At 40.8% G+C, this 15,245-nt stretch overlaps 1 protein-coding gene across 1 annotated transcript in view; it reads left to right on the top strand.

Moving 5' to 3' along the window:
• Positions 1-15,245, top strand: part of MAN1A2 (mannosidase, alpha, class 1A, member 2) — a 114,281-nt gene that overhangs the window by 85,982 nt on the left and 13,054 nt on the right. The window contains exons 10-11 of the mRNA XM_010020372.1: positions 4,338-4,510; positions 14,423-14,538. Of these exons, the coding sequence (XP_010018674.1) occupies positions 4,338-4,510; positions 14,423-14,538 (289 nt within the window). The remainder of the gene's footprint in view (positions 1-4,337; positions 4,511-14,422; positions 14,539-15,245) is intronic.

Genomic DNA, 15,245 nt, shown 5'->3' with positions numbered 1-15,245 from the left:
TGGGGATTAGTTTTTATCTTTCCATGCAGCACTGAGAAACATGGCAAAGGCATAAAATAACTGGTAAAGCAAAATCCATGAATGGTGGAAAAAAAAAAGTCCAATGAAACTGAAAGAATAGAAAGACCACTAGCAAATCCATGTGAAAAATGAGCTTTCATAGGTATTGTAAAGGTTAGATTAATAAGCAAAAGCATCTATATAGATGGCAGCATGTGCTGATCTATAGCACACAGTGTTTTTAGTAAAAGATACCATCCCTTACACATGAGAATTTTCCCAGCCATTAGCTGACAGTCAGTCAATCCTTTATATACTACAGGCAGATTATTTTAGGATGAAGTTTTTTGCATGTCTTTAAAATGTCTTGAAGAACTGTCCTCAAATCTGGGTTCAGCTGGTTCATACATGTGACAATTCCAATGCAGAATAAGCCAGATGACCAAGATTTCAAATGAGACATGGTAAGGGTGTGAGTAAATGCTTTCTCTGTCCTGAGACTTTCAGTAAGCAGCTAAACAGGCAAAGATGGAACAACGTATGTTGATGGAATGGTTCAGAAAGTCTCAAAAAAAAAGGATCCTGGAGTTTCTTTTCCTCAAATTTTATATGAATTAGACCCTAGAAACTATTATTATAATATTATGTGACAATTATTATTACTTTCAGGAAATTTATTGCTAGGTTGACTCTAATCTTAAAGGAACATGCAAAAAAAATTACACTGTTTTCAACATTATTTCTACAATGAGATATATAGATATTTATCTAGAAGTCTGAGCATTTGCCCTTATTTTTAGGAGTGCTAAATACAGCTCTCATTGAAGCAGGTGTTACATCAGTTAAAATCTCTTTTAAAATGGTACTAATTAGCTTCGCAATTTTGCATTGAGATTTGGGATGTTCTCATCTGCTCTCCCCGCCCAGCCTGTCAACCCCATTAATGCTAAAATAACTGGGTTAAAGTGTGACCGCTATAGCATTGTAAAATGGCCTTAGATAGCTGTTTGCTTAGAACAACGCTCCCCTGAAAGGTACTATGTTCATAATAGCTTCTTTACTTTAGTCAGCTATTAGTAGAAGTACTGTGATTAATTTTTCATCCTTGGTTTCAGGTAACACTTCAGTGAGATTGTCACAATATATAGGGATCACGCATCCTTGGGTGGTAGAATTTCTTGTAGTGCCCAATAATGTTAGAAGTAGATCTGAGTAAATAAGTAAAGATCTAATGCACCAGCAGGCTACAAAGCAAGTGAAGGTGTCACAGTTCCTGCAGGTTATGCATCATGAGAATTGCCTGAAATCCTGCTTCTTTGGTGAATAAGAGTAATACAGCTGCCATGGTTTACCATATTTCCAAAAGTCTTTTTCACAAGGCCATTTAGGGATATTAAGCAGCTACTGCATAAACGGCAAGTACCTCCATGGAGAAAAAAAATAGTTGTAGTATAATAAATAGGGTAGAGGTAAATAGTCAGGTCTTGCAGTGGACAAATGGTAGTTAACCAGTGGTACTCTTATATATCTGATACATATTTATACACATGTGTGTATATAGATGTCTATATATGTATAGTATATTTACATTTTATTTGTTAGAATACATGCATATATGTATATGTAAATAAACATATATGCATATATGCGCAACATGGACTTATACCCATAGCCACAGATGCTTCAAGGTATACCTTCACCAGTGTGGATTTATCCTTGAACCACAGTCCCTTCAGGGGTGTAACTACTGCAGCTCAGGCATAATTATGGCCACAGATGCTTCAAGATGTACCTGCTTTGGTGTGAACTGATTCATGGCCATATGTTGTGATTTAAGTTTAGTGACATGGTTTAGTGGTGGCCTTGGTAGTGCTGGGGAACAGTTGGACTTGATAATCTTAAAGGTCTTTTCCAACCTGATTTTATGAATCTATGTACACACATATAAATGATCAGGAAAAGGGCAGGAACAGTAAGACGAGGATACTGATAATAACTCAAAAACCTATTCAGGATAGCAAGGATGAAAGAAATCAGAAAAATTACACAGAGATTTGAGGAGGTTGAGTAATTGTGTAATAAATTACTAAATTAAATCCCGTGTAGTTAAATGTAGAGTGAGGCACCTGCAAAAAACATGCTTCCTAACCTCACATATAAAACAGTGAGCTCTGAACTGACCAATGCAGCTTGGGAAATTGCTCTTGAGATTATGAAAATGTCACCTTAGTAGCAGTCAGGAAAAACAAAGTGAGAAAGAGCGAAAATAGAAAATGTCATTATGTCACTATATTAATCTTGTCCACACTTTTAGTTCTGTATTCAGGCTGGTCTGCTCATTTCATAAAGGATATAGCAACATTGGAAGAGTTGCAGAGAGAAAGGCTAGAAGAAAAACTAAAGATATGAAAGAGTTTCCATTCAAGGAACAATTGAATTGGATAGTATTCTTCAGTTTGGAAAAGACACATTTTAGGTAGGATACAATAGATTTGCAAAATCACCAGGGACGGGAGAGAGTGGATGGGAATCAATTGTTCGCTCTCTTCTCCAAGACAAGACCTACAGACTATTACATAAGTCTAGCAGGGACCAAGCTGAAAGTGGAAAAGAACAGAAAAAGTGGTTCTACACCAAAGAGGTATTAGAAATGTGGGATGCCTTAGGAGAGGTGTATTTGGCTGCTTAAGGCTTACACAGGTTTAAGGAAACACAGGTTGCCCAAGGAAGTTGAGAATGCCCCATCCCTGGCAGTGTTCCAGGCCAGGTGGATGGGACTTTGAGCTACCTGGTCTAGTGGAAGGGGTCCCTGCCCATGGCAGGGCATTGGAACTGGTTGGTCTTAAGGTCCTTTCGAACCCAAACCATTCTGTGATTCTATGAAACACCAGATAAATATTGGAAAATAAATCTATCAAAAATTACCCACCACATTCAAAAGCATGTCTAGTTTGGGAGAAGCCTTGAGCTCAAAAAAACTGCAGACTGATAGAGAAGGTGGAAAAAAGTCTCTCATATTCTTGACCTGTTCTTCTTCTTCCCCATCCTTGTCTGATTTTAGCCATTGTTGGAAAAATTATACTGACCAGACAGAGCTTTCATCTGGTCCAGGATGGCCATTCTTATCTTCTTATTTTTGGATAGGTAGAACTTTGTATCTAATCTCAGTGATATTGCAGTAAATTTGTACTTTTTTTTTACTAAATCTGGTAAAATGGCCAATTTTGAAAGAAGTATCATAACCATTTCTTGATGGAGTTTTCCTTTGCATGACTGAAGCCAAGAGTAGTGCTTTTTCTCTACTGGCATCCAGAGCTGTAGTCCCTTGAAACACAAAGAATAGGGAACTTTTTGTTGGAGATTTTCTGCTGGGGCACACACTGGGAGGTGCTCAGATTTTTCACTGTAGTATTCTAAGGTTCCCCTCTCTGACTCATGAGACCATGGTTTATTGGAGCCTCTAACCCATAGGAATGACATGATTAATGGCTTTGATAATATTTAAAGCTCAAGTGCAGCTTCAAAGTTCAGCACCTTAAAAATTCTCTGCTAAAGCAAAGAGAGGGGTGCAGCTGTAGGTAAGAGTGCATTTTTTAATGTCAAATTTGAGGAATAATGTGTAGCTGTACAAAAGAAGTATGTAATTGCATCTTCATATTATAGACAGTTTTTCTACAGGTGCCTCCTTAAACGAGTAGCCTTCCAGATGCTGGCACAGGGCCATTCGGGCTTCTTTAAGGGCTGAAATAGTGAATCTCTTAGTTCAGAGATTTATGTTCAGGTATGGCTAAGTTTTCATTGCCTAGTTGTAAACCCTTTACTTGAGGATCACATTATGAAGCACATCAGTTACTAACAGCACTTCCATAAACCAGGAGAGTTTGGGTAAAGATACAGGTTAATTGAGATGGTGGTACCTGGTTTTTGTTCTTTTCCTGCTGTGCTAGGTGGGATCAAAGGACATCAAACCTCTGTTGACTCTTTTTTTCCTTTTGTTGGTCAGAACTGGTGTCAGTCACTTTAATTTTATCCTAGAATTGAATATGTTAATGATGAATGTGTTTATATTCTTATTTGTTTCATTAGGTTACAAGAGGATTACTGTCAAGATAGGTACTTTTCTCACAGGAATTGGATAAATTATAACAAAAATTGTAGGCCTCAACAATAGGAAATACTTAGGAGACTGCTTAAAGACAAGCTCATTTCTGTTTTCCTCACATGCTTGGGATCTAGCAGTCTCCTACCCACCCTTCCTGCAAAGAGTGGTAAGGAATCACTGAATCATTTTTTTCTTCTTTTTTTTTTTTTGTGTAATTTTCTTCTTTCTTTTGCAGCATTAAAGCTGGGTCCAGAAGCATTCAAATTTGATGGTGGCGTAGAGGCAGTGGCTGTGCGGCAGAATGAGAAGTATTACATCCTAAGACCAGAGGTGATTGAGACCTACTGGTATATGTGGAGGTTTACGCACGATCCCAAGTACAGGCAGTGGGGCTGGGAGGCAACACAGGTAACTATTTTAATTATCTGTCCATAATTTAATTCCGTGTATTTTTCTTCTGTAGCCACTTTAATCTCATGGTACTGAAATGCTTCAAATGGTATTCAAATGGATTTTCACAAGTTCCCATAAACCAGGATACATATGGGGGTGTGCACAGTTATTCCTGTTTTGCAATTGCTGAATCAGATGCACAGATGAGAGATGCATTCAGCATTATACAGCTGATGAGTTTTAGGCGTGGAAATAGAATCCACTGGTTATGACTTCTACTGTTATCTGTAGTCCACAGGACCCTGAGAGAAATAATTCATTTTGGGAAATGAAAGTGTATTATAAATAACTTTGCTAATCATGTGTTCTCACTCGGTTTAAGATTAAAAGGTAGGCTATTCTTACATTTTCTTCTTTGTCAGCTACCACAAAAGTGGTAGGACAACTGTTCTCAGATGGTTTGTAGACTAGATAGCATGTACATACGTATATGTGGGTTGGTATCATGGCTTTTTCTTTTCTTAGTTGTCTGACTGGAAGGAAAGAAAAATTGCCAGTCATTTTAGATTTACTTAATTATAACAAAAATTACAGCATTATAAGAAGTAGATCATAAAAGAAAGTCAGTAAGTAATGGCACATAAGGCAGAACTTAAAAATTATTGCTAAGGTACTTTAGAGATTGTTTTTTATCTGATTTCCCAGGTTTAAATCTGGTTGTTGAATGTTTTAGTCAAATTCCCAAGTGTGAAAATTTTTCTGAGTCTTTCTCATTGGAAATGCTAGTACTGATCTGCAGAAGCCTAGATTCATTGTTAGACACAGATCTGTGCTCATAGCCTTCCTACATTCATCCCTTGTACTTAGATAACTCCATCTGCTACTAACCGGTTATGTGCTATATGAATAACTAGGCAGCATTTTCACATGTCAATATAATATTCTAATTGCAAAAATTATTTGTAATCCTCAAAAGACTTTGCCTTTTAAATGCTTCTTAGGGCTCAACTTGTGAGCCTGTTTGGTCTCATCTTTCTCACTGCTTCCACCTGCTGGTCTGTGCTGGGCTTTTGTAAAACTGCTCTGCTGTACAAGCAGTTTTCTGGCCATCTTCAAGATCTGTGGATTACTACAGCTCCTCCACTTACCTGCTACAGCTCCAGCTGCCTGTGGAAACACAGATCAAAGCTGGTTTCAGAGATGAGAATAAACATTAAAGACATAAAGACACTAATAAAATATTTTGACTACAGCCAAAGGCCATGAGGGAAGAGCAAAGGAAGAGATGAACCAAGCACCTGGAGAAACTTTATTCTCCAGGTTAAAACCAGCTTTGCTTCAGAGGCAAGCGACACAAAAACAGTACTGTGAGGAAGAGTCTGTTGAGAAGCCTGTATTCTTCAGGTGAAAGATAGTTAAAGAATCAAGAGTATTTAGCTGAGCTCATCCCTGTCCTTCCCTCAGTGCAGTTACAATCACATAGAGAGTTCAAGTATTTTAACATTTAACCCTACTCTGGGTTAGGACACAGCATTATGTTACTCTGGAGAGAGGTTCAACATTTGTCACATTTGTATTAGAGAATGCATTGCCTCTCTCTCTCCAAAGCATCAAACATGGAATCAGATTGACCCTCCTGCCTAAACTATGCATATTTCTAATATGACAAACAAACAGATCTAGTAACCTGTTCCTTGCCAGTGTGGGTACTACAGAGGCTTGCTGATGTAGCACCAGCTCCTGTCAGAAGCTATGACTGGATGATCCAAGCAGAGATTGGGTCCTTTATACTACATTAAAGCATTTACAAATGTAATTTTTTCAGGCCAGTATCTGTCTCTTAAGGACACTGGAAAGCATGTCTTTAAATTGTATTTTGTTCACTTTTCTCCATTTGCCTTCATGTTTGCAAACCAAACCCTCCCTCCCTCCTCCCCGGCCTGCAGTTTTCTCTGTGTGCAGGGTACGATTTTGTTTTATCCTTCTGTCAAGCTGTATTGAAGTTGTGTAGAGCAAGCAACCCATGTGCTGAACTACCTCTGTCCTTACAGAGGACGTTTTCTTATGTGCTTCCTCAATAAAAAGTTTCTTTATCCAACATAGCCATAAAATATTTTTGAACTCTTCAGAAATGGTTTTGCCTACCCCTCCCTCCCACAATTACAGAGTTTCTTAACCCACCATCATCCTAACACAGAAGCTTGGGAAGCTTTTTGTTCCCCAGGGTTTTCTGTTCCCTGCATTTAGATAAGCTCTTGTGTTTACTCCTCACACCTACTCACCACTTTTCCTTTTTCCCTACCACACAGAGCTCTGGTTGTGTTTATTCCTCCTTTTATAAATAGAGAAGAATCTGGTATGCCACACAGAACAGTTGGGTTGCTGCTCTTGTACAACACTGCTTTCCTTTTGCCTTTCAACCTCTGAAGCATACTTTGAAATCTGTATTACAGACTTCTCATGGTGAATGATAGTTTCTTAATCAGAAGTCTGGTTGTTCATTTAAACTCTTGTGGAAACTGAGTTTTGTTTCTTATTTTTCTACACTGGATATGGTCTAACTTGGTGCCTCATGCCTGAGTTCTTGGTGGTGTCCCTTGCTTGCTTCTTTGAATGGACGAATACATCCCCAACCAGATGGATTTGGGTTAACTCACTGATATGTTAGAGGTCAGCTGCTGTCAGTTTAAGAACTCTTAAAGATGATCCAGGATACATTGCAGAACCACCTGGCTTTTAAGTATACTGCACGACTGAAGTTTCTTTAGCATTCCCAGCCCAGAGCTCTCTCTGCCTCTTACCAATGGGGATTTGCACAGAGGGCTGGCTTGTGTGTGTATGCAGATCTTTGTACTGTACTTGTTTTATCTCTTTCACCATTGGCAGCTTCTTTTTGGCTTTATTATCTAGATTTTTGGACAAAACTTGAGCACTTTAGTACAGATGTGCTTCGACCAAGGCCTGTTTTGTCACATCACTCCAAATCCAGTGTTCATGGGGAAAAAACAGAAAATTGAATCTTATATTTCCTCAATCAAGGGAATCGAGACTCTCCCCTTCCAAAAAAAAAGGGCTAATTCTCCCTAATACTATGCTTAGCTAGAGACAATATTACTATACTAGAGACAACATCCATCTTATATTGGGCCAGCCAAATCGGATAAGGGTATGCTGGGGGGCTGGCTAAAGTATTACAGAAATATGCATGCAAGATATTCAGGTTAAATACAGAAAATTACTAAAATCGTTTTTAGGCTAATTATTTGAAACCAGTAAGAGCCACCACTTCACAATAGGCATGTAAAGCCAATTACTAATCTAAGCAGTGTGAATGAAGGGTTCAACTATTTGTTGGAGACTTGCATGCCTCCCTAAGTAGGGTTGCACCATGGAGGCTATGGAGTTCATGCAGAGTTTCTACTTCCAGTGAAAATAATATAGAAGATCTCAAGTTCAGGCTAACTTCAGGCAAATTGGAGATTAACAGTAAAATGGAGCGGAAAGACCTGTAGCTCTCCACTTAGTGAAGCCAAGAAAACAGAAAAGAGACAGGCATAGGTTGGAGGTGAAAGAAACACAGGTTCACAGTTCACGGGTTGGAAGCTGTGAGTACCACAGCTGCTGCGAAGGTGGCACAGTTTTTATGAGCATAGTGTTGGCATAGTCAAGAACCACACATGCAACCACAAAAACACCCTCAGAGGAGCTGAGGGAGCTGGGGTCTGATCTAGAGGTACTTCCTATTTTATTTCTAAAGAACATAGGTCAACTGGCCTCCCTGTATGTCGTAGGCCCTGAAATGTCACTTCATGTTATTTTTGAGCCAAGATACATGTATTTGGCAAGAGTACACTATCGCATATTCTGTTCTACTCTTGGGTTGAATAAAGGGAACTAGAAAATCCACTTCTTTTCATAGTTGGTTCCATTATTTAATTAATTTGCTTATTATTATATATTATTTAATTGATGTTAAAAATACATGCTTTATTTCCCACTTGAATTTGTCTAGTTTCAGCTGTCAATCACTGGATTTTCCTGTGACTTCCTATCCATATTAAAGTGTCTTCTATTCCCCCATGTTTTCTTTCCAAAGAGTTTTCATAGATTGTAATAAGCTTACTACTGAGTCTAATTAAGATGGTAAACAAATTGTATTGTCGCTCACTGTGAAGCATTTTCTCCTCATGTCTGCACCCACGTCAGCTCATCATCCTTGCATAAAAATGAGTTCTAGGATTTCATATTCCGGTTTTGACTTTAGCCACAGCCTTGTGCAAAAGTCAAATGATACCCCTGCTCCTGTTTACTGTCCCTGTGTGTGCACCTGCCACAATATCCTAGCAGGAACTCAGACTGAATTGTCTCATGTGGCCACTGAATTCTTTGAAGTGTCTCTGTGTCTCGACTTTCCAGGCTAATCTGGTTCTAAATCTGGACAGCCTTTCTGTCTAGATTTAGGGATATGTGCCTGGTTATATGAAACTCACTCAGTTTGGGCCCCAGTTGCTAAATACAAATTACACTGTCTGCTATTATTTATCTATGTCATTTTTCCCAGCAGTAGTGTTGGAGTGGTTGATAAAACTTCAGACCTCTCCTCGTGGATCTCTGTGAGAAGCAGCTCTGTTTGGTGATGATTTTACATTGACAGTGTGTTCTTAAAGCACTGTCAGTCAGTTTTAAATTAAGATAGTGATATTGCTATGGTATAGTGCTGCTCTGTCTTAAGGTCTTTTGGTACCTTGTCAATTGCTTTAAAAACTTGTCAAGTTTATTACGGCTCTGCAGTTCCCTTTATCTGTCAATCTGTAGACCTCAAAGGATGAGAGCAAGCCTGTGAAAGGGATAGTTTCCTGTAAAATTGTGCTGAATGGTGTCAATTATACTCTTATTCTTTTATAGTTTTTACATGTGTTTCCATAGTTGTTTGGAACTAACATCAGGTCTGCTATGCTAAAATTATTCAGCCTGCCAATGCCACGTAATAGTAGCATTACCTTGATACCCTTCCAGTCATCTAGGACTTCTCTGTATTCTAGGGTACAGTAAATTTAGCATCATTTTATCAAGGAGAGTTCTCTTCAGCTCTTGAGTGGAAGAGCATCTAGGTGGCAAATCAGGTGCCTCTACCTCAAGTACTTTGAGATCTGTGTGAAGGCAGAACACTGCAAATTTCAACTGCTTTTTAAGTAGCTTGTCTACGGCACCAAGCTTTTCAGCCAGTGTCCTGACGTACTGTACACCTCTGAATCAAGGACAGTTTGCTTATTCATTTTTAAAGCAACACCTGTATAGCAACCTTTCAGAGAATATTTCCTCTATGGTGCATTACTACTACCTGCAATGTCTACATCTCTGATAAACTAGGATAAATCTTCAACCTATCCTGAACTCCAGTCGAGCCAGAGGCTGTCTCCCCAAAGAGAAATTTCTGAAGATACAAGACTACTTGGTAATTGTAAGGGGGTAAGGGGGGTGGCAATCAATATAAATCACACATTTCCTTTCTTCAGATTCCTAGCCTGCTAGCTTCACCAGTCTTGCACTTTGTTATCCAAGTATGAGACCACTACAGCACAGAGCGAGATCTCAGAGCTATCTGTTACCTACAGTCTCCAGAATAAACAAATTGTGTTTCTTACACTCACTTCGGGGTATAATTCTTGAGGAGGAAGGAGACAGTGTCCTAACAAGGAAACCACTTCTTCCTTCTTTAATTTTGCCGTCATCACTGCAAGTTTCTCCTGTCTGAGCTGTGGCACGCAGTGTTAAGGTTGCCAAGTCACTGACCAGAGGAGCACCTTCAAGGTCAGACAATGCATGCTAGAAATTCTGGCAGGATTATAACCATTGGAGCTTCCCCCCCATCTTGGCATGCTCAGGGCAGAGACAAGGTTATGTTCTTCAGTATTATAAACAAGGGGATAGTGACAAGAGGAGGCCTTAATTTCCTGCCTAGAAAGCAAAAGCACTTTGGCTCTTGTTTATTCACGTAACAATTGCCTAGCAGCAGTGGAACTTGTGGGGAGGAACACGCAAATGGTTCCACAAGCAGCATATGCATTAGTTCTGCAGAAGTCAGCCAAGCAATTACATTTTTCCTTTTCCTTTCTTTTTTTTTTTTATCGCTTGTTTGCTGCCATGGGATATCCAGCATCACTTGTGCCGTGCTCGAGCGTGCAGCCAAAGAGATTGTCATGCATGTGATGCTGTTGGGCTAGGTGTGTCGCATACACCTTTCCAGACTGTAGAGAAAAACCTGGTCAAACCAAATCCCAGCATGTGAATTGTGTCAGTGTAGCCCTGGACTGCACCGGTAACCACATCTGAAAAAAATTCGTCAGACACTTTTTCCTTTCAGGCTCAAGTCACAACAAAAAGAGAGCATTGCCATCTGAACTTGGAGAAAGCTCCACTGGAGATAAGGAATCACAGTGAGGATTCCATCTTGCCAAGGAAGACTATACCTTTCTTGGCATAAGCTCAGGCTCTAGAGCAACAGCCATTCCAGTAACATTCCTTTTGCCAGTCTCTCCTCTTGCTTCCTTTTGAGGAAGATTTTTAAATCTTCAGAAATTTGAAAGAACTCTGTACAGTCTGGATTATTCTTTGGTCTGTGAACAACCTCACATTTCCACAGGGTAAGAGTGCATACTAGCAGGAGGTTAGCTGTAGTACCTGATGTGCTGTTACTCACTGTCCTAGGTACCTTCCTCAGTTGCCTTTACACTTTTCCTCCTGATCTCAGTAATGGCATGTGTCAGCATTCTTTGTGTCTGTATTCAATAGAAAATTCTCCTTTGTTTCCCAGTGTTTCTAGTATGCAGAGGCTATAGTAGAGACCTTCAAGAGTTAAGTTCAATTGAATTTGTTTTCTCTGCCTAAAAGGGGACATCACTCAAAACTTATTTGCTCCCCTGCCTTGATTCCCCTCAGCTTCTGTTGAGTATAACTGGAAAAAAACAGAATTAATGAAAATCTAGGCCTAAAGCACCATGCAGAGAAAAACTTCATACAGGCTAACAGGCTGAATCACAGATAGCTGAACTACATGTAGCTGTGTTCAGTAGTTGGTAATGACAGACATCCTGAACCAAATATTTTCCTTTATCACTGTGCCTTTTCTGTCCCTGCATGAATCTATTAAAAGAGTTGGTGTCTGCTGAGGAAGCACTGCCAAAGCAGCAGGGAAGCACAAATAACCTGTGAATCATTTCAGAGTTGTTTCTTTGGAGCTGGTTTTAATGGCTGATATCCTTGTGTGCTGTAAGGTCGCGCATGTGAGTGGAATAATGAAAGCGTAGGCAAGAGGTCCTCTGAGCTACTAACGCCTTCTTTCCAGTCTCCACCTCTTCCATCGTGCTTTTTGCAGTACTGTGTTAGAGCTGACTAGCTGGGTGATTTGTGAATCATGGGTCCATTGGCCTCTTTCTGCATGGAATATTTATGGATTTAAACTTTATGCTTTAAAGATTAAAGAGTTCTCCTGCAGTCCAGCACACAAGCTGACTAGAGTTTCTACCGTATAAAGGGGAACCGGAGAAGAGCACATGTCAGAGGTGGAAATGTGGGGAGAAAACATCAGCTGGAAGAGTTTATAAGATGAGATCAACAGTCGCTAAAGATGAGTACAGTTGGTGACAGACAACATGGCTTCACTAAGGGCAAATCATTCCTGGCCAATTTAGTGACCTTCTACAATGGGGCTACAGAACTGATGGATAGGGGCAAAGCAGCTGATGTCATCTACCTGGACTTGTGCAAAGCGTTTGACACTGTCCCGCACAACATCCTTGTCTCTAAACTGGAGAGACGTGAATTTGATGGATGGACTACTCGGTGGATAAAGGATTGGCTGGGTGGCCACATGGAGAGTGTTGCGGTCAATGGCTCAATGTCCAGCTGGAGACTGGTAACAAGTGGTGTCCCTCAGGGATCGATGTTGGGACCTGTGTTGTTCAATATCTTTGTCAGTGACATGGAGAGTGGGATTGATGCACCCTCAGCAAGTTTGTGATGACACCAAGCTGTGTGGCTCGGTTGATATGCTGGAGGGAAGGAATGGGAGCCAGGAGGACCTTGACACTCTAGAGAGGTGGGCCAATGCCAACCTTATGAAGTTTAACCAAGCCAAGTGCAAGGTCCTACACCTGGGTCATGGCAATCCCAGGCACAGCTACAGGTTGGGCGGAGAAGAGATTCAGAACACTCCTGAGGAGAAGGACTTAGGGATGTTGGTTGATGAGAAACTGAACATGAGCTGGCTTGAGTGTGCGCTTGAGCCCAGAAACCAACTGTGTGCTGGGCTGCATCAAAAACAGTGTGACCAGCAGCTCAAAGGAGGTGGTCCTGCCCCTCTACTCTGTTTTCATGAGACCCCACTTGGAGCATTGTGTGCAGTTCTGGTGTCATCAACATAAGAAGGACACGGAGTTGTTGGAGCAAGTCCAGAGAAGGCCACAAGGATGATCAGGAGCTGGATCATCTCCTGTATGGAGACAGGCTGAGAAAGTTGGGGCTGTTCAGCCTGGAGAAGAGAAGCTGTGTAGAGACCTCAGAGCAGCCTTCTGGTATCTGAAGGGGGCCTACAAGGATGCTGGAGGGGCACTCTTCATCAGAGACTGTAGCAATAGGACAAGTGGTGATAGGTTCAAACTGAAATAGGGGAAGTTCAAGTTAGATATAAGGAAAAAGTTCTTTACTGCGAGGGTGGTGAGGCACTGGAACAGATTGCCCAAAGAAGTGGTAAATGCTCCATCCCTGACAGCATTCAAGGCCAGGTTGGATGAGGCCTTGAGCAACCTGGTCTAGTGTGAGGTGTCCCTGCCTGTGGCAGGGGGGCTGGAACTACGTGATCTTTAAGGTCCCTTGCAGCGCAAACCATTTTATGGTTCTATGATTTACTGCCGTGAGACCTCACTTGGAGTATTGTGTACAGTTCTGGTGTCCTCAACATCAAAAGGACATGGAGTTGTTGGAGCAAGTCCAGAGAAGGCCACAAGGATGATCAGGAGCTGGAGCACCTCCCTTCTGAAGACAGGCTGAGAAAGTTGGGGCTGTTCAGCCTGGAGAAGAGAAGCTGTGTAGAGACCTCAGAGCAGCCTTCTGGTATCTGAAGGGGGCCTACAAGGATGCTGGAGGGGCACTCTTCATCAGAGACTGTAGCAATAGGACAAGTGGTGATAGGTTCAAACTGAAATAGGGGAAGTTCAAGTTAGATATAAGGAAAAAGTTCTTTACTGCGAGGGTGGTGAGGCACTGGAACAGATTGCCCAAAGAAGTGGTAAATGCTCCATCCCTGACAGCATTCAAGGCCAGGTTGGATGGGGCTTGGAGTAAACTGGTCTAGTGGCAAACTATTCTGTGATTTTATGATTCTATGATTTTATTCCTAATTGCAGTAAACCACTATAACTAGCTACTAGTCACAGAATTCTTGTAACTCTTCAAACTCTTCCAGCTGCAAAATCCAGAGATGTTTGGCATCTTCCTATACACCTCTTTGCATGTGTTGCATTGATTGACAGATGTATGTTCTACTCAGTGTTACCTGTGAGGACCCACACTAGCTCAGAGCAAAAGTCTGCTGAGTCCATGTCCTGTCATCCATACCAGTCAATAGTAAATACCCAGGAAAGAAACTATCCTTCCCCAGAATACTTTCTTAGCATCTAGCACTTTGCCAAATGTGGTGTCATTAGTAGCCCTGGAGGGATTTTACTTCTCTATGTGTTGAGTCCCTTTCTATTTTTTTTTTGGTCAAAGTAAAGTGTTAACATCCACAGCATCCTCTGACAAGGAGGTTCACAACAGAATAATGCAGCGTGGAAAAAGCTGCTTCCTTTGTTGATCGAGCCTGAGCCTTTCATGAGTTTCCAGATTTTGCTCTACAATTAAATTCTCCTTTTCCCTTCCTGTTTGCAGGCAATTGACAAGTATTGCCGAGTCAGCGGTGGCTTTTCTGGTGTCAAGGATGTCTATTCCTCATCTCCTACATATGACGATGTACAGCAGAGCTTTTTCCTTGCTGAAACTTTGAAGTAAGTTCTCTTCACTCTTGCCTCTGACTTTAAAAGCTAGCCACATGATTTGAGAAGAATGTGGTGGCTCAACAAATGATCTCTTGTCTTGTCAGGGTGTTTTATGGGTTGGGCTTTCTTTTTTTCCCAGTTTTAGGGTCCCAGATAGCCCTTCTACCAGCAGAAAATACAAGTGGAATTTCCCAAACAAGACACTTACAGTGGGAGAGCTTTAGTTTTAAAGACAGGTACACTGACTTGACATGTCACATACAAGTATGTGCCATGCTCTGATCTTGTAGAACACGTTTCTCCTCTGTGTGTCACTGGAAAGGAGTAAATGCACAGAACAAAAGTCCTTCATGCCCTTGGATGACTGTGTTTATCCCATAACACATTTTTCTAGAATGTTTTTTAGTGTCAGCAAGAGTTTCAGGCCTATTTTATAATCTCTTACATACTTACATATTTTTCAATTCAATCAAATCAATAGGACACCTGTAGTCCACCCTGCATAAGCTAAATGCACTCTATTGCATATTTGGTTCAAGGTAAGATGTTCAAAGTCATTGGTCTTCCGCGACGTTTCTTTTAATAACAAGAAGTGCTGTCATAACCTCTGACTTACAGAGATGATACAGACTGTAAGAAAAGCTAGCATAGATAGGCATATGTTATGGGGATTTTATTAAACCTGAGCTAGCATGTCATGGGTACTCATCTCCTCC

Source organism: Nestor notabilis, unplaced genomic scaffold, assembly GCF_000696875.1.
Source record: "Nestor notabilis isolate BGI_N333 unplaced genomic scaffold, ASM69687v1 scaffold1948, whole genome shotgun sequence".
Classification (NCBI taxonomy): domain Eukaryota; kingdom Metazoa; phylum Chordata; class Aves; order Psittaciformes; family Psittacidae; genus Nestor; species Nestor notabilis.
Note: the sequence above shows the minus strand (reverse complement) of the source record. Positions and strands in the feature narration are given on the sequence as shown.